This window comes from Podarcis erhardii, assembly GCF_964252035.2.
Source record: "Podarcis erhardii genome assembly, chromosome: 14".
In the NCBI taxonomy this organism is placed as follows: Eukaryota; Metazoa; Chordata; class Lepidosauria; order Squamata; family Lacertidae; genus Podarcis; species Podarcis erhardii.
The window spans coordinates 19,826,054-19,851,223 of record NC_138503.1 but is presented as its reverse complement, the minus strand read 5'-3'; the positions used below and the strand labels follow the sequence as shown (position 1 = coordinate 19,851,223).

The following is a 25,170-nucleotide window of genomic DNA, read 5'->3' as shown; positions in this document are numbered from 1 at the left end:
CTGCAACTAAATCAAGGTCAGCAGGAGACAAAACAGAGACTTGCCAATGCCTGTCCTCATCCAAACGGAAGCAGAATGTTTGGATTCCTAGGAGCAAACCAGGTTAGGCCAACTAGATTTTGCTTGGGGCATGCTGGCTTTAAGCAGCCTCTTCATCACACCTCGGCGTCATGAACGAGGAAGAATATGCCTCCATCCAAGGACAGCAGCCTCACCTGCTCCCACCGTGAAGGCTCCACTTAGTGTAATGATTATTAAGTCCTGTCAGCAGATATGAAAACCACTGGATGCAGCTCCACGGGCAGGCGCATCGAAAGCCGCCGAGACGCCCCGGCTTACAGGTTTTCATTATCCATCTGGAAAATTGCGGATGTCACAAGAGCTTTTAGGGGATCAGATGGAAATTGTCTTGTCAGCAACAAAAGGGACAGCTACTCTGCCCCCAATTCCAGCAGCTGTCTTGACGCTGCAGGCTTTTGTGTGAGAGGCAGATGCTGAGCTGTGTCAGACAGGGATCCAGTTTAGCACAGAGATGCAAATTTGGGCATACCTGGCTTAACCCACAGCCCCCATTTGCAGGGAGGAGACTGTGGGATGTATCTTCACTGAAGCAGTCAAATACAACATTTTCCTGTTGCCTAGAGTGAATGCACAGGGGAATGTAGCTCCAGACAGGGAGGACTTCCTGTCATACCTGTTCTGGAGCCTGCTCCCCCTGTGTGTGCTCAAGTGGATGGGTGTGACCCTAGTAGACCCTGTAAAAGCCATCTTCCCTTTTTCCATTTTCTCCTTTTGGACTCATCTTCTGGCTCTTAGCCAGCAGCACATGGCACATCCTTACAGAGGATGGAAGCCACAAGGCAGTAGAGTGGTACCTCAGGTTACAAACACCTCGGGTTACAAACACTTCGGGTTACAGACTCCACTAACCCGGAAGTAGTACCTCGGGTTAAGAACTTTACCTCAGGATGAAAACAGAAATCGCCAGCCCTTCCCCAACCTGGTGCCCTCCAGCTGTTTTTGGACTACAACTCCCATCAGTCCCAGCAACAGGAGGCCCCATTAGCTAAAGTGGTACCTCAGGTTAAGAATGGTTTCAGCTTAAGAACGGACCTCCGGAACAAATTAAGTTTGTAACCAGGTACCACCGTACACTGTCTGTCTGAGGGTTAGCTCAGACTTCTTCTCTCTGTAAATGTAACTGTAACCACAAGATAAAGTCTGCCTTCAGATTACTGCTGTGAACTGAATGTAAGTAAACTTTACTCTTACTTTTAAAGAACACTGTCATGTTATTATTATTTTAAGAGGGAAATAAAAGGGGAAACTTACCAGGAACAACCCATCCATACACCAGACTGGATCTATGCATTAGAAGTTGCCTTCCAACAAGTCAGATGATCCACCCAGTATAGTTTATTCCTATGATAGCTCTCCATTATCACAGGAACATGTGTTCCTAGTAATAAGATTCTTGGGTAATATTCATAGCTTGCAACTTTATTATGAAAACAGGGGAGTGGAAAGTTGTGCTCCTCCATGTTCTGGAGCTACAACTCTCCAGCCAACACAGCCAAAGTCCAGGCATGATGGGAGTTGTAGTTGGTGCTGATGGAACAGATGAAGCTGCCTTATAGAGTCTAATAATATAAATAAATAAATAAATAAATAAATAATACCCCACCCATCTGGGAAGCTCCCATCATCATCATCATCATCATCATCATCATCATAGTAATAATGTGATAAAAATCAAACATTAAAAACTTCCCTAAACAGGACTGCCTTCAGATGTCTTCTAAAAGTCAGATAGTTTATTTCCTTGGCATCTGATGGGAGGACGTTCCACAGGGCATTCCATATTCCACAGCTCAATATGGTCTACACTGATTGGCAGTGACATCCCAGGATTTCAAGCAGGGAGTCTTTTGCAGTTCTGTCTGGGGATGCCGAAGACAGAATCTGGGATCATCTGCAAACAAAACAGATCCTCTACCACTGAGCTTCAAAATTTCAGTCCCCAGCAGAGGTCTTTCCCAATACCTGCTATCTTTTAACTACCGGTAAATATGAAAGGGACTGAACCTAGGACATTACAGCTAGCAAAGTGTGTGCTCTATCACCCATTTTCCTGACTATGATGTATAACTTCTACATGATACATTTAGTGAATGAGTCATCCCACAACTGAACATTTATTATAAGTGAGCAGCTTCATTCTATACATGAGGAACCTCAGGCCCAGGGTCGCAAAGTGGCCCCCAGGCCTCTCAATCTGGCCCTTGGAACTCTTCCCAGGCCACACATTGTCCTCAGCCACATTCCTTACTAGCCCTACTTTGCTTTTTCCTTGAGTGCTATTGCCTGACTGAAAAGTTGCCTTGAACTCAGAAATGTGTCCTTGAACCAAACTGACCAGCCTACACCAAATGACAAGAAAGCAAATCCACAGGACTGGGCTCTGGGAACTGTCTAGCAGTGTTCCCCAGCACTCCATGAATGGGGGAAAGCAAAACAGGGAAATTCAGAGCCGACGCAAACAAAACAGCACTTTGATCCCCTGAAAGCAAGCCAGAGAAAGGAGAGTAGGATGAATGCTGACCAGCAGCCTCTACAAAGCACAATTTTATCGCCTCTAATGGGCTTGCGGCATCTTTCAAGAAGGAAGGTAACAGCGGAATAAACTGATCCTAATTTAAACATTAATTAAAACCGAAGGGGGTTGGGTCTCCCCCGCCCTCATTCACTGCTTCGTGCACTGTGTTCTACCTTGCAGAATTTATTCGCTTCCTCTCTCTCTTCTTTTTAATGTCTTCCTTTAACAGCAAGGAAGAAATTGCCCTGAATTGTCCATTTGCAAACCATGCAAGGCCCATCAAGAAACCCACTGCATACGTCACCGTTCAACCGGTTAGCAAGGCTCGACGCTGCTGCCCTTCTCATCCCTGTCTCCTCCTTCCCAGCATGCTTCCTGCGCTACAGTTTTTAATCAACGGTGAATTCGCAATGGAAACTGTTCTTGCAACTGAGTGCTGTACCCAAGCAATAAACAGGAGCCTGGGAGGTAAAAGAATATAGCTCGATGCACAAGAGGAGATAACTTGAGTCTTTGGAACGTGGAGGAGCTCCAGAAGTTAATTAGATATGATCCCGGGCAAAAGAGCAAGATGAGAAAGTTTGAAAGTTAAAATATCCTGCTCTGTAGCTAGTAAAGCAGGGTTGAAAACCTTTTTTTTTTCACCCGAGGGCCACATTTCCTCATCTGCCACCTTCTAAGGGCCACTTGCCAGTGGCAGGCTAGACCAGATGCAGAAGTGGGTAGATTCATAATGTTCCACAACAGTGATTGAAATATACTCAGAGTTGAGAGTGGATTTCATCCTCTTTATTCAGTTCATAGTGGTGAGGCGGAATGGAAGTTTTCCCACTATATCTGCTTTATATATATTATTTACACAATGGGCTGCATGTGATTGGCTAATTCCAGGATTCTCCTGTAGGCCAATCAGGTTGTGGATTCACTTCCACCTGGAGCTGGATTGGGTGGCTCCTGCGGACCAATCATACTGCTGCATTGTTCTAGGACCAATCAGACCGCTGCATTCTGAATCCTATTGTTCTAGGACCAATTAGACTGCTGCATTTTGGATCCTATTGTTCTAGGACCAATCAGACTGCTGCATTATGGATCCTATTCAACTCAGTACATAACAGTGATCTAGACCCAGAGTAAGGGCCACAGAGGGCAGAGTCAAGGGGCAGAGTCATTTTATTCCACATTGCTGCCAGAAGAAGATGGACACATCACTTGTCAGGACAGAGAACGTGGCATTTCCAAGGGCTGGCTGGGAAACCACCTAATCCTTTGTTTTCTAGTTAAGGATGCACAATGCAATATATCTCCTTTGAAGTGTGCCAGCGGAGCTCGGGACGCATCCACAGGGAAGACCAGAATAGCATTTTGGTTCCACAGTGGCCTGCCTTTTGAGAAGCAAGACTCATTCAAGCAGCTCACAGAGACTAGCTTTTCATGATTCACTCCCAATAAGAAAGAGAAGGGGAAATGGAAAATGACATCCCATCTGAAATCGACTCAGCAAATTCTGCCCCAGATCTCCTCCTTTTGGGGGGCAGCTTCAGCTGAAAGCAAGGGGCTATAGAGCAGCCAACCCTATCCTTTCACTCACACACCCTCCAATCTGTCCTCGCTTGGCCCAAGCCGCTTGCAGAGCTGGGAAATAGTTTGTGGTTGCTATATTTGGAACGTGTTCCATAGGTAGAGAACGTTTGTCTCCAGGGAAGTCAAATCAGTGAAGTTTTAATGATTTCCTGTCATTGGAAAACTGTTAATTATCCTTAACTACTACAACAGCTTGAAGGGTTGGCGTTATTGGCAGCAAGGGAAGAGGTGCTGCTTCTTCATTTTCGACAAACAAAAAATGCATAAGTGCTGGCATTCAGACATCTTTCCACAACTGCTTTAATTGGAAGTGATTGACTAGAAAGGCCCAAGGTGTGGCTGCTGCTGCTGTTATTTATTAAATTTCTATACCGCACTTCATCCGAGGATCACAGGGTGCTTTGTAATATAAAAACACCGAAAAAACATAATGTAGCCACAAACAATATACACATACAGTTGTAAGTCCATAGATTCTTTATTTAGCCAAATTAATTTGCCTGGCACCTAAACATATGTAACAAAGGACCGGGTGAGCCTCTCAGAGGAATGTTGTTAGAGCCACCTTCCATATGACCCGACCCCGACCCCAAGATCATCTTCTGAGGCCCTCCTCCGTGTGCCTCCTCCTTGAGAGGTTCGGGGGTGGCAACACGAGAATGGGCATTCTCTGCAGTGGCTCCCCATCTGTGGAATGGTCACCCCAGGGAAGTTCGCCTGGCACCTTCATTACACACCTTTAGGCACCAGGCAAAAGTGTTCCTTTTTTAACCAGGCCTTTGGATAATCTGATTGACATCCTATGCCCTTTTAAAATGTGATTGGGGGGGGGTGAGGGGGCTTATTTTTATTATGTATTTTGTAGTTTTATATCTTGATTTTATTCTGTGAACCGCCCTGAGACCCCTGGGTATAGGGCAGTATATAAATTCAATAATAATAATAATAATAATAATAATAATAATAATAATAAGGTGTTGGATTAGGACCTAGAAGGTAAAGGTAAAGGGACCCCTGATCATTAGGTCCAGTCTTGACCGACTGTGGGGTTGTGGCGCTCATCTCGCTTTATTGGCCGAGGGAGAATCCAGGTCATGTGGCCAGCATGACTAAGCCGCTTCTGGCGAACCAGAGCAGTGCACAAAAATGCCATTTACCTTCCCGCTGGAGTGGTACCTATTTATCTACTTGTACTTTGAGGTGCTTTCGAACTGCTAGGTTGGCAGGAGCAGGGACCAAGCAACAGGAGCTCACCCCATCGCGGGGATTCGAACCGCTGACCTTCTGATCGGCAAGCCTTAGGCTCTGTGGTTTAACACACATCCCTAGGACCTAGAAGACCAGGGTTCAAATCCCCTCTTGGCCATGAACCCCCTGGGTCATTGCCTCTCAGCCTAACCTACCTTACAGAGTTGTTGTGGGGATGAAATAACTATGGCGAGAAGCACATTTACCACCTTGAGCTCCTTGGAGAAAAAGGTGAGATATAAACGCAATCAATCAAGTCTCCTCCCTCCCTCCCTCCCTCCCTCTTTATTTCCTCTTTCCACCATGCTTTTTGTATGGGGAACCTGCATCCATTGCATCCTGTTCAGGGAACTCCATCCATCCCAAATAGGGAATTTTATAGGTGCCGAAATCCCAAGAGAGCAGAAAAGACTATTTATGTATGCGACCACAGCGGCTTGGATGTTATTGGCCCAGAGATGGAAAGAAGATAAATGGCAGATCAGAGAAGAATGGCAGATCACGTTGATGGACTATGCCAAAATGGCTAAAATGACCGGAAGAGTCAAAATCAGGAACACCAAAATTTTAATAAGGAATGGGGAAATTTTATAACTTATCTTAAGGACCACTGTAAATAGTTAAAATCGTTAGTAGGATTGGAATATCACTTGTAGTTTAATGATGAATTTTGAATACAATGGAGAGATAAAAGATTTGTATTATTTTAAAAAATGCAGGAGGAAATAGGGGAGGAAGGAAGTCCAAGAGATTTATTGGAATCTTGTTTTTATGTTGTATGGTGGACAGGTGACTGTAAAATTTTAATCTGAAAAACCAAATAAATAAATTTTGTGATTGTGTGTGTGTGTGTGTGTGTGTGTGTAAAAACAGGGAATTTCAGGCCATCCCAACATTCCTGGACCCCAGTTCTCATCAGCCCCTGCCAGAAATGGCAATGGACGGGGTAGTGTGGGATCTGTAGTCCAACAACTTCTGGAAGGAAGGGTACAGGTTCCCCGACCCTACAGTAAACTGGTTGACATGTATGGTGGTTAAAACAGACATGGAAATTTTGGAGTGATATAATTGGAGATGGTCAAATCACACTATTTCCACTTAGCATTGACAATACTGGGCAAGATGGGCCAGTGCTCTGGCTCAGTAAATACTGCTGCTGCCTAAGTTCACCATAAAATAAGGGGATCAGGTAGGAATCGCAATGGTAAAGCTGAAGTAACTGTGTTAGTGGTTCTTGCTGCAGAATAGAGGCAGCCAACATGGTGCCCTCTTGAAGTTTTGGACTAGAGTTCCCATCATCCCTGGCCAAGCTTGCAGATACTGATGGGAGTTGTAGTTCATAACATCCACTCCATTGGCTACCCCTGCTAAACGTTTGCTGTAAAAGAAATGGGAGAGACATAGCAGGGGGAGAGAGAGAATAAAAAAGCATACATGAAAACTAGTGGAACTCCTAAGTTGGAACTGAAAAGGGCAGAAGAATAGAGGAGAAAATGTCATAGAGAGGGCACTTTTTTAAAAAAAAACCCAAGGGAATATCAAGGCTTTGATGAGTGAAAAGTGCAGCCATGTTGGGTTTTGAGAGGGCTAAAGCTGAAATGCTGGCACAAAGAGAAAAGCAGGACACCAAATACCCATGTGACTTCGAGGCTTCCAAATTTGCCGCGAGCAACGCAGCCTTCTCAGCTCCTTCACCCTGACTCAGCCTTACCCTCCCCTTCCTGCAGGCTCCAACAACAGCTGCAAAAGTTTGAAGCTTTGCATGACTCTAGAAACATTTTGCCAGGTCACCAGCCTCCTGCTGCTCCTCATTAACTCAATGGCACCACAGCCTTGCCGCTTCCAACATCCTGTGAATGTCATACCAGGCAAAGAGGTGGAAATCTGCAATGGGCAGAGATCAGACTCTCAGGATGGAGATTCAGCTAGGCTTTTGTAAACCAGCAAGTTTATTTCCACTCATTTCCTATGTTAGTGCATTGCATCCCAGGCTGGCTACAAACAACTTTTAGGAGTCACTGGTGTGTACTTAGAGCACTCGCTGGGGGAAGGAGGGGGATAAGCCAGACATGGACACTAAAACATTTTGGCTGGAAAGAAGGAGAAACACCAGGATACATTTCTGCTGGGGGAAAGGAAAGTGGTGTCACTTTTATAGATCTTTCCAACACTAATTAGGCAATCAAGATCAAGCCGTTGCCTGATGCACATTAACAATAGAGTTCCCAGCTCACTTGTGAACCTCGATCATGGAGGTTCCTGTGAGAGTCTGACCACAGAAGTTCTCTCCAAGACAAACTTCCTGGAAGATATGCAGCTAAACTCATTTGATGAGAAAACTACAGGCATTTTTCAAGTTGGATCCAATCGCATGTGTCTGGGCCAGCCTCTGCCTTAAATCAGAATTGGCTGTGGACTGGTCCTCAGAAGAGGCAGAAGACAGGGGTCAAGAAGAGTTTGGGTGTTCATTAGTGTGCTCAGAGTTTTTGCCACCCAAGAAGACATCCCAACTTTTAGGAGTAAGGGAACGTGATGTCCACCTTTTGTTCATCATTTCCTCCAAGTCCCCAAGAGCAATGACGGTTAAAAGTCTGAGCTGATGCCCAGTCCAGAGGGCACTGTAAATATCTGGAGGTGTGAAGCCTTGGGGGAAGGAAGCAATAATTTGTGCATACTCCAGATCAGGGGTCCTGGGGGAAAGGTGGACAGCACAAAACTCCAGAGTTGTTGAATGGCTGTTGCTAATGCAACAATTTCTTCTCTCCAGTTCCTTGCACTCTAGCAAGCCTTGCCACAGACCTGTTCCTTAACCTGTTGGACAGCTCCCTCCAACTCACCAGGATGACACAGCATCGGCCAGTTAAGGTAGGAACAGGACACACAGCCACCAGCAAGTCCCAGTTGCAGTGAGAGAGAGTACCTGCAGTTCACAAATGGTTATCACATCCATCCTAAAGTCTGTAGCTCATATGACACCAGGGTTGGAGTATTATGAGGAAAGGTTAAAAAATTTGGGGAGAGGATAGTTTAGAGCAGTGTTTTCCAACCTTGGGCCTCCAGCTGTTTTTGAACTACAATTCCCATCATCCCTGACCACTGGTCTTGCTAGCTAGGGATGATGGGAGTTGTAGTCCAAAAACAGCTGGAGGCCCAAGGTTGGGAAACACTGGTTTAGAGCACTGTTTCCCAAACTTGGGTCACCAGCTGTTTTTGGACTACAGTTCCCATCACCCCTGACCACTGGTCTTGCTAGCTAGGGATGATGGGAGATGTAGTCCAAAAACAGCTGGAGACCCAAGTTTGGGAAACACTGGTTTAGGGAAAAGGTGAGTAAGGGAAACATGTCACAGTTGTATAAAATTATGCACAGGGTTGAGATAGGAAGAATTTCTACCCTACTGTAACTCAGAGGCATCCAATTAAGTTGAACACTGGGAAATTCGGGACAAAAGAAAATTTTTCTTAAAACAGTGCACAGTTAAAACTGCAAAACTGTTAAATTCATTCCCATGAGATCCAGTGATGGCTACCTACTTGGATGGCTCTGAAAGTGGATTAGACAAATTCATGGAGGATAAAGCTATCAGTTGCTGATAACCACAATGGCTATGTTCTGCCTTCCCTGTCTTGAGGCAGCATAACTCTGTATACTAGCTGCTAGGAATCACAGGTGGGGAGAGTGCTGTTAAGCTCATGTCCTGCTTGCGATCTTCCAATAGACATTGTAAGTACAGGGTCAGGACTCAGTGTGCTTTCAGACATGGGGAAGATTGTGCTAGCTTTCCTGATCATAATGGTAGCACCTCTATGACATTTTCTAATGTTCTTTTCGCACTGCAGCACTTGTTGTGTTGCGTAAATGTTGACCAATGTACTGTTGTGTTACGTAAATGTTGACACAATGTTCTAGGTCAATGGGGCTGCAAACTGTTTTTTTTCTTCTCTGGAATCAACTGACACAAAAACGAATGCTTAACATGTGGGATATTCCATTAGTTTTCTCAAATATAATGTGGAAATTAACAGGGGACTGTTGGGCCTTTAGCCTGGCTGGATCTAGCAGTGAAACTGTGCCCATGTTTTGTGATAAGACTAGGGGGTGACCTGCTGGGAAAGCCTTTGGGTCTTGCTATGCAATCTTTTTGCGATAGGGGTACAATTATGAGAGGTTGCACGGACATTCTGCTTGGTTATTGCTTTTTATGACCCAAGATTCGGTTTTCTTTAATGGGTGGCAGGCTACCTGCAGAAAAGGAACCAGGCAGCTTTTACGATGCTGAAATCAAAATAGATATCTCTTCAATTTGGCAAGAGATAAAGCACTTATGGCTGTGAGTCCCTCTGAAACCACTTCTCAGGTTCAAAGGCAGGTGAAAATAAGGAATGTTGAGCAAAGAGAATGGATCCAGAGGCTTTTAAAACCCAATAAAACAACGGCAATACAAACACAGAAAGGTCAAAACCCTGACAAGTTCAGAATGCCCTAAAGCTCAGATGACTTTCGGGAAGAAGAAAAAACTTTCACACTCGACACAGCACAAAAGCAAATCCAGGTAAGAGCCAGCAACAGCGATGCAAGCGAGAGCTCACATTTTGAATTGAGGATCAAGGATGGAACAATGTGTTATATGAGCAAAACATATGTATATTGAATGCAATTCAGCTATCAAGTTTGGAGAGCTGTCGTTGTCTCTCTCACACTCTCTCCTCTCTCACACACATTCACATACACTCTGGAGGAATATTAATCAGGAATGGGTTCTCTGACAGCTAGGTGACCGGCCTATCTGCTTTGAATTTTGTGGTGCCATTCTCCACCCAAATGTTTTGAAAAAAGATGCATATGTTGGGGAAATGTGTGCATTAGGACACAGATTTTAATGACAGCAACATGCAGAAATGCATCCCGTTAAGAAAAGTCACTTTGTGAAAAACGTGTAGGTTAGACAACATCACACACAAAAATGTTATACAGTATTAGATGAAACTTGCACAAAGTCGCTGATGAATTTTCACGCTGATGCTTTCTGAAAATTTTTGCAAACTGGTTTAAAATTGTGGAGATCTTAACTGAAAATTGGAGAAATTGATAATTTTGTCCATCCCTGTTCATCAGACACTCTATATGTGAGGAACCCAACCCCAGTCTAGTGAGCTATCTGGGATTTGCCATACCTCAGAGAACAGGAAGAAATAGGTGTGTCTGCAGCATGGCCCCCTGCAATTGGTCAATGGCATTCTCGGTAGTGGTGCCCACCCTGTGGAACACCCTCCCTTCAGATGTGAAGGAAATAAGCAGCTACCCTATCTTTAAAAGACATCTGAAGGCACCCCTGTTCAAGGAAGTTTTTAATATTTAATGCTGTACTATTTTTAACATTTGATTGGGAGCCGCCCAGAGTGGCTGGGAAACTCAGCCAGATGGGTGGAGTATAAATAGTAAATATTATTATTATTATTATTATTATTATTATTATTATTATTATTTAATGAGCTGATGTCTCTGGAGTGGCTGGACCTAGTACAGTGGTACCTTGGGTTAAGTGCTTAATTTGTTCTGGAGGTCCGTTCTTAACCTGAAACTGTTCTTAACCTGAAGCACCACTTTAGCTAATGGGGCCTCCTGCTTTCACCACGCTGCTGGAGCACAATTTCTGTTCTCATCCTGAAGCAAAGTTCTTAACCCAAGGTACTATTTCTGGGTTAGCGGAGTCTGTAACCTGAAGCGTCTGTAACCTGAAGCGTCTGTAACCCGAGGTACCACTGTATAGGTCTTTTATCATTGCCTGGCCAACAGTGACAGACTTTCTGCTTATTCTGTCTCAGGATCTTGCAGTTTTAGAGTCCAACACAAGCCGCTTAGGGGTGATGAACACCCACTGCGAACCCAGATGTGGTAACAGATATCCACAGCTCCAGCTTGGCTCTGCCAGACCTCTTCTGAATGTCTCCAAGATGACATTGCAAGAGTTGGTCCGCTTTTTTTCTTTTCTTTTTTTTTAAAGAATGCTGGCATTGTTGGACTATCAGCTCAAAGGACAGTTACCATATGTTTATGGGGGAAAGCATTAAGGACCCCTAGTCATAATCAGATAGGCAGCCACTTTGCTTTAAGTGCCTATTAACTGATTCTAAATTACACCAGAACGGCTCTGCAAGTACTTTTGACATCCACATTCATATAGCTGCTCTGATCGGCGCTATTAGAAACGAATACCAAATGAGCCAATGATAATGTAATTCCTAAAACATCACAGAATGTGTTGCAAGCAATCATTGATTAGTCTTCCTCTTTTTCCATGGTTTCCCCCTCCCCACATCTCCTTTCATCTCATAAGCTTAAGTTTTCTAAGGCCTCGGAATGAGGCCTTAGAATTCAGATCAAACTGATTGATGACCTTTAAAAATGAATTAAAAAGTCATTATTTAAAGTTGTATCAATGTCCATTTATACTCAAGTGGACCCGCTGAAATTAATTGTTGCAAGTACTTTCCATTGTTTCCAATGGGTCTTATCTGAGTAGAACTAGCATTAGTCACAGGCCTAACCTATTCATGAACTTCCAGATATATCTGAATCCTTTATGTCCTACTTTTCCAGTATGTTGGGCAGCTACGTTGCTAACAACTAAATTTCAAAATAATACAAAAAGACTTTAACTAACCGCCATAAAACCATACAACCTAAAACCTAAGCACACGGATCACAAGAGTTAAGCAGAAGATTAATGCCATTTATTATCAGTCCCAGGAGAACAGGTGAGTTTTAATGGACAGAGAGGTCATAGCGGCAGGAGAACACATTTGGGGAATGATTTCACAAACCAGGGGCCAATACAGAGAAGGCTTTGTCTCTGCTAACTTCCAACCAAATGTCTGAAGGGCCTCAGACAATGGGCTGGGACATATAGGGGAAGGCTGCTCCATAGACACCTCAATCCAAGAATTAGGCTTTGTAGGTTAAAACTAAAGATGAGTTGAAATCTCACACTGCCCCACAAGTAGCCACTCAGTTCAGACGTGGTATATTTGAGCAGACATTCCATTCATTCTTCAGGTGGCAGGAATAAATTATTGTAATATCCAGGGATTACTGAGATAAGCAACAGGAGTTGTAACTGCTTTTTTCTTTTCTTTTTTAAGGGAAAGACAATAGTAGAGCATATGTTTTGCAAACGGAACATCACAGTTTCTTAGATTTCCAAATGTGGCCCCGGCCCTAAAAGGTTGGAGACCCCTCAATTTAAATATTAGGAATATGTGTTCACTATGGCCTACTAGTCCAGTGCAGGAATCACAGCTAAAGAATCCCTGACGTGTGGCCTCCTGATCGCTGCTTAAAAACCTCAAATGAAGGAGAGTCTACCACTTTCTGAGGGAGTCCATTCTACTGTCAAACAGCTCTTACTGTCAGAAAGGTCTAGTCGGAATCTCCCTTCTTGTAATTTGAATCCACTGGTTTGGGTCCTACCCTCTGAAGTAGCAGAAAACAAGGTGGCTCCATCTTAGTTCAGTTGGTAGAGCATGAGACTCTTAATCTCGGGGTCATGGATTCAGGCCCCATGGTGGGCAAAGAAAAATAATCCTGCATTGCAGGGGGTTGGACTAGAGCAGGCATGGCTAAACCTGGCCCTTTAGCTGTTTTGGGACTACAACTCCCATCATCCCTAGCTAACAGGACCAATAGTCAGGGAAGATGGGAATCATAGTGCCAAAACAGCTGGAGGACCAAGTTTGACCATTCCTGGACTGGAGGAACCTCATGGTCCCTTCCAACCCTACAGTTCTAAGATTCCAAGATATTCCATGTGTCAGTCATTGAAGATGGCTATCATGTCACCTTCCCTGGAAAAGACCCTGATGTTGGGAAAGATGGAGGACACAAGGAGAAGGGGACGACAGAGGACGAGATGGCTGGACAGTGTTCTCGAAGCTACCAGCATGAGTTTGACCAAACTGCGGGAGGCAGTGGAAGAGAGAAGTGCCTGGCGTGCTCTGGTCCATGGGGTCACGAAGAGTCAGACACGACTAAACGACTAAACATCAACAATCATGTCACCTCTCAGTCAGTCTTCTCTTCTCTAGGTGAGTTTGGGATACTGGACCAGCTGAAGTTTTCAAACATTTTCAAACCCTGCCCCAAGTATAATGCTCCACAGTGGCCATCACTTGGCCTGCTGAGGAAGGAAGCCTTTTTATTTGCCTGACCCAGCTTGGCAAATTGAAATGTGCACTGTTAAGCCAACAAATGATTCAGATGGGCATTAACTCAGTACTAATGAACAGGGAATGGTGCGCAATTAAACCAACTGTGCATGCAACAACAATTTGGGAATTTGTGGGCTCTGTATCTAATTTAAATGCCTCCCAATTACTTTCCGTGGCTAAGTGTCCCAAAGATGCTGTGGCATGGATAAATGCCCCCACAAAATAAATAGGAAACTTTCAGTCATTCCTTGTGCTTACGCAGAGCTCCCGACTAGATAAATCAGGGAAGGGGGAAAGGAGCTCTCCAAGGGTTGAGGCACATTCATGTACTGCGGATTCTGCTTAACAACCTGACCGATAAAAAGGCTCTAAAAAAGAAAAAAGAATTAACTCTGCAGAGGGACATTTATGGCTATGATTTACGAGAGAAGTAATGGAAAGTACAACTTGGTACAAGAGCTTATCAAAGGAAGAACGGTTATTCCTTGTTAAAAGACCCAACACCAGCTGAATACTGCACACACGTTCAATGAGGATCATGCAAGACACTGGCCAATCTCACAATTTGTGGACAGCTTCAGTTGTCATTCACAGTTTAGGTTTAATAAGTGAGTGGTGTGTGTATGTGTGTGAGAGAGAGGGGGGGAAGGGGGGGGGAGAGAGAATTTTTTCAGCCTGCATATTTATCACACCATGGTATTAAGATGAACTTTTTAAAGCTTCATTTTGCTGCTCATTTTAAACTGTCTGTTCAAAATTTGCTATCGTTAGCCAGTTGAAATTAATACACGCATGTGGTGGCTTTTCAAACATCTCAGCTGATGCTTTAAATTATGATTGTATTTTACTGCCATTAATGTTTCCTGTAAGCCGCCTTGAGGGAGCTTTGTTGTAAAAGGCAGCTTAGGAATCTTCCATCACAGAAGCAAAGCACAGTGGAGTTGGATGGGAGCTCAGTGGTCATCTACTGCAACCCCCTACAATGCAGGAATCACAGCTAAACTTTGAAAGGAAAAATGTAAAATATCCATTACCCTGGTCCTTGATAGATAGTTGTGGTGATAGCTACAGAGTGTGGAGTGGTGGATACAGAGCTCCAACTGGGTGAATTTGGAATATAAATGAGTTTTTCCCCGTCCTGCACCTCCCATTCAAAAACTCTCAACCCAGTCTGCTCTCAGACATCACCCACCCACCCACCCACCCACCTGCCTGCCTTCTTGCTTACAAGCAGTTCAGGGGGTGGCACTGGCTTTCAACTTCCTCTCCCTACATATCCTTCCTCCTCCTTAGTGGTGGGTTTAGTTCCAGGCAAGAGGACTAACCTGTTAAGACTCTTCACTCTTCCAGGAAGAAGGAGGAGCCTAGAAAGGGCCTCCTGGTCTAATTAGGATAAAAAGCATCAGTTGTGTTCCAGACCTCATGACAGCAAATGGGGAAGGGCTGTAGCCTAGTGGTAGAGCATCTGCTCTGCATGCAGAAGGTCCCAGGTTCAATCCCCAACACCTCCAGGTAGGGCTGGGAAATGTTCCCTGCCTGAAACTCTGGACAGCTGCTGATAATCATTGTAGAATGATAGTACTGAGCAAGATAGACCAGTGGTCTAACATGGGATAAGACAGGTTTCCTATGTCTACTTAGGATTATCCATGGTCCAGCAACTTCACCCAACTCTGCCTGCAGCCTCAATAAGCATCAGAAGATCCAGTGGAAAAGAAATCAGCTTTGTGTAAATTAGGTACGGCCCCTAATCTTAGAGAAGGGACAGAGAGCCTGGAAGTCCAGTCCACGATTCAACCTTGAACCCGTGACATTCTTCATTGTATTTACAATCAGTCCCTCTTTCCTGCTCTATAATTTTAGGCTTCAAGAAGAGAATTACTCAACGTTTCACTTTGTCAGTGGAACAAACATTGTTCGCTACCAAGCAATCTTAAAAGCTGAAGTCCACCAAAGACTACATTACAAACCAATTAATTAATAGCAGTGACCACCGCTGCACACAAGCCATTCATCTTTTTCTGGGGGTTCTGCTGGGGATCACAACACCATGAAATGAGAGATCTCCAACTTCGCACTACTTAGTGTTACAAATACCTGTTTCCAACACGCAATCACATTTCCAGCGTGAACATACTTGTAAACCAAGAACCAGTGTCAGAAAGTTGGCGTGAATATAATTCTCCCCACCTTGTCCCACCCAACACCCCTCCCAGGAAATAACTCATTGGTGGATGGAGGAAGAGATTGACCTGTACCTTTCATTCCAAACTTTGATCGCCGACCATACTTGTTGATCATAATAAAGAGGACCACCAGGAGGACACAGGCAAAGGCCGCAAGCCCAACAGCTATGGACACCTGTAAAGGACACCCTAGGCATTAGAGGCCACGTTGAATATTATTACTGAAACACTGAAAGCAATTTGCACTCAAATTTACGATCTAACATTGTGCCCATGTGCGTGCATTATTTAAAGCAATGAATGAATTTACAGAAAACAAAGAAGAGAGAACAAAGAGGGGAAAGAGAAAGGAGATAAACAGAGTCATATATCAGGGGTAGAACATTTGCTTTGCAAGCAGGGAGTCCTAAGTTCAACTCCCAGCATCTCTTTGGGAAAAGATGGGAGAGACCCCTGCCTGAAATCTTGGACAGCCATTACCTGTCAGTACAAGACAGTACTGCTGTAGAGGTACCAACAGCCTGACTCCCATGGAGATGGCAGATTTAGGACATCAGAAAATGTTTTATGTGGAGTTAATCACATACCCATCTGGAGTGATGGGAACGTACAGTCATATGTGGTGGGATTGTTCGTTAGTTAATGAATTTTGGAAACAGATTGGTATAGAAATATCGGAAATTTTGGGTAGGAAGATGGAAATTTCTAACTTAATGGTTCTTATTAGCCTGAGTAGCACCGAGTTAAAAACAAAAGAGGAATGTAAATGGGTAAAATTGATGGTAACTGCAGCCAGACAGGTTATAGCGAGTAATTGGAAAAATGCAGAAGAGCTAGGGGTGAACCAATGGAGGAAAAAAATTGAATAATATTATAATTTTAGAATATCTAACTGTGAAGATACACAGAATGAAAGGGTTTAAGGTCAGTGAGAAAGAGGATTGGTTTGAGAAGACATTGAATTATTTGGGTAGATTTGAACAATTAGGGGCAATTAAAATGTTAAAAGTTAGGTAAACCTTGTGGTGCAAGGAGTGTTAATGTATATAGAATTGTACATATGGTCAATTTGAATATGTTATTGTTGATTATGTATACTCAATGTATCAGCTGCCTGGGGGGTTTCACTGTTGGGTTTTGGTTGTTGGTAAAAAATAAAGATAAATAAATAAATAAAAACATACTACCCCAAAAAAATATCATATACCCCTCTAGCTCAGCATTGCTTCTGAACACCATTTGCTTGGGATCACAAGTGGAGAGGAAGATCACAGTTGCACTCTGGTCCTGTTTTCAGGTTTCCCATAGGGGTCTGGTTAGCCGCTATGAGAGCTGGAACCTGCACTAAGGTGAGCCTTGTGTTCTTATGACAAGGAGCAAGGATTTGGGTGCAAGTTCCGGTCAAACATCCACTTGGAGGGAGACCCAGTTTTCTGCCACATAGTGCAAGGAATGGCCCAGAAACAATATTCAAAAACAGCGGCATGAAATACTCATCAAGGGCAGAAACAACAACTGCTTCTCCATGAAAACACTGGAGGAGGGATCCTCAGATGAAGCCAGAGAAAAGGAGAGGGGGGGCGGAGATGAAGAGAGCAGCAGGATTGGCTCAAAACAGAACGCTTTGTTGGAGGCAAGAGGAGGCAGCCGCTCCCTTCTGCACATATTGACAGAATATTTATTCCTGGCTTCTCAGTACACAGACAGCATTCTCTCTGGGGTTCTTCCTTCTGCATTAGGGAAAATATTCATTCTGCTTTGTGAAACTTGCTTTGCTTGTTTATATATAAAAACCAGCAACCGGCAACCATTTCCTTTGAAAAATGAATTACATATCACATAAAATAAAGAGAGGTTTTGTTCCTTGCAGACTAGTGCCTTACCCAGTCTTGGATTACCATCATGCTTTTATTTATACATGTGGTGGTTGCTGGTTTTTTTTTTTTTCTTCACTTTCACAATCAATGTTTATTTTTTATATATATATAAATATTTATTAAGGTTTTTTTATAAAAGAAATGCACAGATAATAAACAACATTGGTTATATCGTAACATAATTTCATAACTTCTTTGGACTTCCTCACGTCTTCTGCTCCCACTTACATCGTTGGAAATTTTTTCAAGCAAATTATCAACTTGTTTGCAATCTTATATCCAATCATTTAAATATAATCTAACAATTCTCCAAAAGGTTTATGTTTTCCTTAATCTGACTTATCATCAAATTCCAGTCTAATTTAGTGGTGGCCAGTTATTTATGATCAAGCATCCTTCTTAACATTCAACCAAATTACAATATTTTTGTAAATAAGTCTTAAATTTCTTCCAATCTTCTTCAATCCTTTCTTCTCCCAGGTCTCGGATTCTGCCAGTCATCTCCGCCAGTTGCATATAGTCTATCAGCTGCATCTGCCACTCTTCCAGTGTGGGTAGATCTTGAGTTTTCCAGTTCTTGGCGATGAGTATCCTTGCTGCCGTTGTTGCATACATAAAAAATGTTCGGTCCTTCTTTAACACCTTCTGGCTGACAATACCCAGGAGGAAGGCCTCTGGTTTCTTAGTGAAGGTATACTTAAATACCTTTTTCAACTCATTATATATCATTTCCCAGAAGGCCTTCACTTTAGGGCAAGTCCACCAGAGGTGAAAGAATGTTCCTTCATTTCCTTTACATTTCCAACATTTATTATCAGACGAATGGTATATTTTGGCAAGTTTAACTGGGGTCATGTACCATCTGTATATCATTTTCATTACTTTTTCCTTCAAAGCATTACATGCAGTGAAGTTCAGCCCAGTGGTCCACAACCTTTCCCAGTCCTCAAACATAATGTTATGCCCAATGTCCTGTGCCCACTTTATCATAACCGATTTAACCGTTTCGTCTTGTGTGTTCCATTTTAACAGCAAGTTATACATTCTTGATAATACCTTAGTCCATGTGGTGGTTGCTGTTGTGTATGTTTCTATGTGTTTGCTTTATCATATCTCCTCCCACCTTCCAAACCTGACGTCAGAATGTGAGGCATCACTCAGAACATCTTAACCCTGTAAGTTCTGAATCCCAACATTTTCTGCATTTCTTTCTGACTGCAGTCAGCAAGATGGGAAGTCGTGTTCATGTGTAAGGGCATAAGAAGAGCCTTACACATCTTGGAGGTCCCAGGCCACAGAGAAGTTAGGCTGGCCTCAACCAGAGCTAGGGCTTTTTCCCCTGTGGCTCCGATCTGGTGGAACGCTCTGTCACAAGAGACTAGGGCCCTGCGGGACTTGACATCTTTCCTCAGGGCCTGCAAGACAGAGCTGTTCCACCAGGCCTTTGGCCAGGGCACAGCCTGACTCCCTCCTTTGGCAATCTTCACAGAACTCTAGCCCAATGGTTGCTGTAATGGTTGTAAGGGGGTTACTTGTGCGTAAATTGCCTTCGGTTTAGTTTGATTGCTTGCCCAACCATGCTTAGGCTCACAGCTCGCCCTCCGTGACCTGTTAGTCACTTGCAGAATCCGTCAGTGGGCGTTTCTTGAACCTCTTCCGGCATAAAAGCTGTTTGACGCCAAGTCTCCGCCTATGTTCCCTGTGTGGAACTCGTCTGCGCAAGTAAGGGGAAGGCTGGGGCGTGCCAGCGCTCTCTCCACTAGTTTCTGGTGAAGGGTCTCGGAGCCCTGTCTCCAATTCCTCCATCTCCCTCTCTTCTCTACTGGTGTTACGCTGAATTCCTTCCCCCCTGCTGGTCCCCTCTCCGGCATCGTTCTGGAGCCCTGCCTCCGCCTCTCGCTCTGATGTCAGTTCCCTGACAGTTGCCATCAATTTGATTTGAATTAATTTTATAATGAAATGATTTTAGAATGTTGTACTATTTTATTGTTGTTAGCCGCCCTGAGCCTGGCTTCGGCTGGGGAGGGCGGGATATAAATAAAAATTATTATTATTATTATTATTATTATTATTATTATTATTATTACTGGATCAGGCCAACAACCCATCTTGCCCAGCATCTTGTTCTCAAAGTGCCCATCCAGAGTCCTGTGGGAAATCCACAAGCAGGACCTGAGCACAAGAGGACTTGCCACTCCTGTGGTTTCCAGCAACTTTCCAATGTGTCTTGAGGTGTGTGTTAGGAAGCTCTGCTGTAGAAATGGACCCTGCGCACACACAAGCACACCCCCACCTTTAGGATGCCAGAAATAAAGGGTCAGCTTTAGCTTTCTACATGACACACAATGGCAACTAATTTTTACTCAGAGTAGACTACAATGAAAATGTTGTTGTTGTTTAGTTGTTTAGTCGTGTCCGACTCTTCGTGACCCCCTGGACCAGAGCACGCCAGGCACTTCTGTCTTCCACTGCCTCCCACAGTTTAGTCAAACTCACGCTGGTAGCTTCGAGAACACCATCCAACCATCTCGTCCTCTGCCGTCCCCTTCTCCTTGTGCCCTCCATCTTTCCCAACATCAGGGTCTTTTCTAGGGAATCTTCTCTTCTCATGAGATGGCCAAAGTACTGGAGTCTCAGCTTCAGGATCTGTCCTTCCAGTGAGCACTCAGGGCTGATTTCCTTAAGAATGGAGAGGTTTGATCTTCTTGCAGTCCATGGGACTCTCAAGAGTCTCCTCCAGCACCATAATTCAAAAGCATCAATTCTTCTGCGATCAGCCTTCTTTATAGTCCAGCTCTCACTTCCATACATCACTACTGGGAAAACCATACCGATGAAAATAGGACGGCCTATTCTGTAACAACAACAGCAATTTCTCCTCCTCCTCCTCCTCCTCCTCCTCCTCCTCCTCCTCCTCCTTCTTCTTCTTCTTCTTCCTCTTCTTCCTCCCTAAAACAGCTCCTTCCTCAGTGCCAACCATTTCACACCTTATGAGCAGCCAGCTTTGATGTTGGTGTGGCCACCAGGAATTGCCCAGTTGGCACTGACCTGTGACAGGGCCTTTTCAGTGGTGGTTCCCCAGGTAATTTTAAAGTCTTCCTGTCTACCCAGGCATTTAGTGACTGAAGAGTACCTTTCGTTGGATGGGTATATTTAAACAAAAACAAAAACCAACAACCTGAAACTGTTTTTAGGATGTTTAAACTGTAGCTGTTTTTTATTTTTTAATTTCAATTGTTATTAGAATATTTTGATTGCTTTAGAATGCCTTTGCTTTGAAATTGTGTAATTGTTTTGCTGCCCTTTGGGCTCCTTGGGGAGAAAGGGTGGGCTATAAATTTGATGAATAAACAAACAAACAAACAACAAACAAACATAAATCCACTTTTCCTACCATCTAACCCACACAACTTACCCCAAACGTGTCTTCCTCTGGCTTATGTGTCACAGTGATAAGAGGAGTAGGACTGGGACTGTACTCAACTGAAGCCAAAAGAGAAAAGAATAAATGTTTGTTTATTTAGTTAGTTTTGCATTTCACAAAATACTGCAAGCACAACAAACAAGGCTATATATATTTCCCATTAAAAACAACAACAACAGAACACCATAAGTTGTTATTTCAAAAGCTGTTATTTCAAAACACTTAAAACCATTTTAAAGCAAAAAGCAGAAATGCAACCCCCACACACACAAAAATCAACCCAAAACAGTTACCCTCAGAAGACTTTACCATAACAGCCTAAGACCTACAGTATGGGGGGAGGGATGTAGTCACCTTCCAGTGAAAGGAAAGTGGAGAGCAGGGGGCAGCCAAGTCTCCCACAATCTGGGAGCAGCCACCGAGAAGGCCCTGTTTCACGTCCTCACCAAATGTGCCTGTGGACCACCAGTGGGACCGAGAGAAAAGCCTCCCCAGAAGATCTGAAAAGATCATATTGGGAGATATGATCCTTCAGATACCCTGGACCTTATAGGCTTGGTCACAACTAGTACTCTGAATTGTGCCCACCAGCACAACGTATGTGAGGGAAAGCATTCAGTTTGCACTCTCCAGGTTAACAAACCTGATGCCATCATTGCTGGTTTTTAGGAGCCGGGCTAAGACATCCCTAAGGCTTTTGGTTGTGAGTTTGGTATAGTGTCTGGCCTACTTTGCATGTTGCTTTTGTGTTACTGTGGTTATGTAGGATTAATCCTTTCTATGTTAATGGTGGGATGAACACTTCTAGGAATTCTGTTTTATTACACTTTTTCTATGTATTTGGTTTTTAACTGACTGCCAAGTTGTTCAGTCTATTATAGATTTAGAATTCATTTTGAGACATCTTTGTGGAAAGCAATGAAAAATGGAATAAACTGTAGCAGCAGTAACAATAATAATTGTTAGTTCAATCAATGAGAAGAGACTTACATGTGACAATGCCATCTGAAATGCCTGCAAAATGAAAAGAGACAGAAGAAGGAAGTGGCACAGTTAATGGCACTATCAAAGGACAATACCATTCATATTACTATTCATTTTTTAAAATCATTTTAATTTTCCGAACAACGCATGCAACATGTAAAACATCAGAGAAAGGGAAGTGGTGAGAATACAGATCATGTTTGTGTTATCAAGCACACACTGCAGTGGGTTAATTCCACCTACCTCCCTGCCCCCTTTTAGGTTATTCCACTTTCTAAGGTAGTCTGTTCCACCACTGAACAACTCTTACCATCAGAAAGCTCTTCCTAATGTTTAGTGGGAATCTCCTCTATTGTAGTTTGGAGCAGGTGAAAACAAGCTTGCTCTGTCTTCCATGTGACAGCACTTCAAATATCTGAAGATGGTTATCGTATCACCTTTCAATCTACTCTTCTTCAGGCTAAACACACCCAGTTTCCTCAACCGTTCCTCATAAGGCTTGGTTTCTAAACCCTTTATCATCTTGGTCACCCTCCCCTGCATGCATTCCAACTTGTAAATATCCTTCTGAAAATGTGGTGCCCCAAACTGGACACAATAGTCCAGGTGTGGTCTGACCAAGGCAGAATGGAGCAGTACTATTACTCCCATAAATCTGCACACCATTTTTCTGTTGGCGCAGATCACAATCTACATTCATATCCCACCTTTCATCTAAGGAGCTCAAAGCAGCAGGAACTGAGCCTGAGACCTTTTGTGCTCCACTGAGCTATGGCACTTCCCTATCTTCCAGGTGAGCTGGACAACTCTGTCCCAACCCTTCCAAGTGGCTGAAGTCTTCGCTGGCCATGCAGCCAAGGTGGTACCCCTAAAGGAAACCATCAAGGACTTCCAGCAGATCCCTACAGGAGAACATACCACCTCCTAGAACAGACTTTTTACATTGTGAGGCCTATTGATAGAAGACATCTGAAGACAGCCATGTACGGGGAAGGTTTATTAAAAATGTTTAATGTTTTATTATGTTTTTATAGATGTTGGAAGCCACCCAGAGTGGCTGGGGCAACCCAGTCAGATGGGTTGGGTACAAATAATAAAATGATGGTGATGGTAGCTTGGTGCTAACACGATCCAGCCAGACACCAGCCTTTCATAAGCCCTTGACTCGTGAGAATCAACATCCTCAAATAAATATTTCCTCTAACAGCTGGTCAGAGTCCTTGGTATATATACTCTTTTTAACACCTCCGGGTGACATTCAAGTTACACAGGTACAGGAAAGAACATCGCCTTTTCATTTATCCACTCGTGAGGCAAACTACACACACACACACACACACACACACACACACACAAACACCCTGATACGAAGAGGACTTGACAAGGCTTTGAAGACAGAGGATGCCCAGAATAATTTAGCAGTGCTATCTGTTAAAAGTGGCATCTGGAACGCAATGCAAAGAATAGGACAGTACAACCCCCAGGGAGGGTTGCAAGTGGAGCTCGCAGTGAACTGAAAGCTCTGTTGACAAAGAGGGATTTGGTTATGCTGAGACACCATCCGCCACATCAGCACTTCCTGACCTCAATGTAGGTCACAACAAAAGTTTGTCTGCGGGGAATGGTTTTCATGTTTGCTTGTTTATTGGTTTGGGGTGTATTTTGTGTTTTTTGGGGAGCAGAATCTCAACTTGATTTTAAAACCCAGGTCAGCAACTCCCCATGCCTGGAGTGGGGTGTGTATGTGGAAAAGAGCCCTGGTCCTGTGCTGCGAATGGAATGGGATGAATACAGAGTTATAACTTGCCCTTCAGGCACATCATCAGAGGGGCTTACGATAAAATAGTTTGGACACCACAAAACAAATAACCCATTAAACCAAAAAACGAGCTCAAAAGAGAAGAATCTATGAGCCTGAATAAAAGAGGCTATCAAGAGTTTAAAAACTTGGGGGGGAAGTCAGTGGCAGAAAGATATCAAGACGCTGGCAGAGTGTTCCATAGCAAGGGGACCACTGCTGAAAAGAAATTGAAAGGGTGAGGGAACCAAGGGAAGAGTCTCTGGTGATGATGGGGGTGAAATCAGGGATATTCTGGTATGCAAAGCAGATACCCTTCCAGTGAGCTAAGGCCCTTCATCTTATTGCTATGTGTATAACATGTTCATACTAAAGAAACAGAAATGTATGTCATCCACAAGGCTGCTCAATAAGTTTTATTAAATACAGCCGAATTGCCAGTATAGAAGAAGGATCTGAAGCCACCATTTAGCATTAGCTTATCCTCATTGCACAATAGGATGACACCTTAAGCTCTGATCTGCAAGAGGCTTACCTGTGTGTGAAATACTGCCTAATCCCCTGAGAAAATGTATGATGCTACATGCTAGCTAAATTAAGCATCTCTTTTCATCTACCAATGAGTGGAACACACAGGGTTTGATTTGAGGAACCCTAATCGTATTGTGCTCAGAACACGCCATAGGTTAACAGCAATTCCATTTCAAAGTGGGATGAATCCTGAGGAGGGAGAGATCGTGAAGACTTTTTAAAATGTGGATCCACTTGCTACAAAACAGTGACTGTTTCCTAATTGCAGAAGACCTACCTGGAACCCTGAACACTGCATCACACCAGGTCTGACTGTTTGCTCTGCTAACCCAGACTAGTGGTAGAACATCTGCCTTGGTGTCAGGGTCAACCCCTGACATTATTGGGTTTACTTGGGAAAGACCTACTCCAGGCATAGGCAAACTCAGCCCTCCAGATGCTTTGGAACTACAACTCTCATCAACCCTAGCTAACAGGACCAGTGGTCAGGGATGATGGGAGTTGTAGTCCCAAAACATCTGGAGGGCCAAGTTTGCCTATGCCTGACCTACTCTCTGAAATTATGGAGAACTGCAGCTGGTTAGTTTAGGCCAGGAGTAGGGAATCACTGACACATCAGCCAAATTTGGCCCATCAAGCCTCACCTAAACCGCACCCACCTGTTCCATACCCTGATTTCATATGTGAGATCAGGTGTGGGGCAGGTTCTGATGTGGCTACAAAGGAACATTGGG

General features: G+C 43.7%; 1 protein-coding gene across 3 annotated transcripts in view; it reads right to left on the bottom strand.

The window, feature by feature from the left end:
* The window catches only part of NTRK3 (neurotrophic receptor tyrosine kinase 3), a 406,873-nt gene that overhangs the window by 196,181 nt on the left and 185,522 nt on the right, over window positions 1-25,170 (bottom strand). For all 3 annotated transcript variants that reach the window (XM_081838856.1, XM_081838857.1, XM_081838858.1), the window contains exons 9-11: window positions 22,114-22,137; window positions 21,115-21,182; window positions 15,895-15,997 (exon numbers count right to left, since the gene is read on the bottom strand). In XM_081838856.1, coding sequence (XP_081694982.1) covers window positions 15,895-15,997; window positions 21,115-21,182; window positions 22,114-22,137 — 195 coding nt within the window. The remainder of the gene's footprint in view (window positions 1-15,894; window positions 15,998-21,114; window positions 21,183-22,113; window positions 22,138-25,170) is intronic.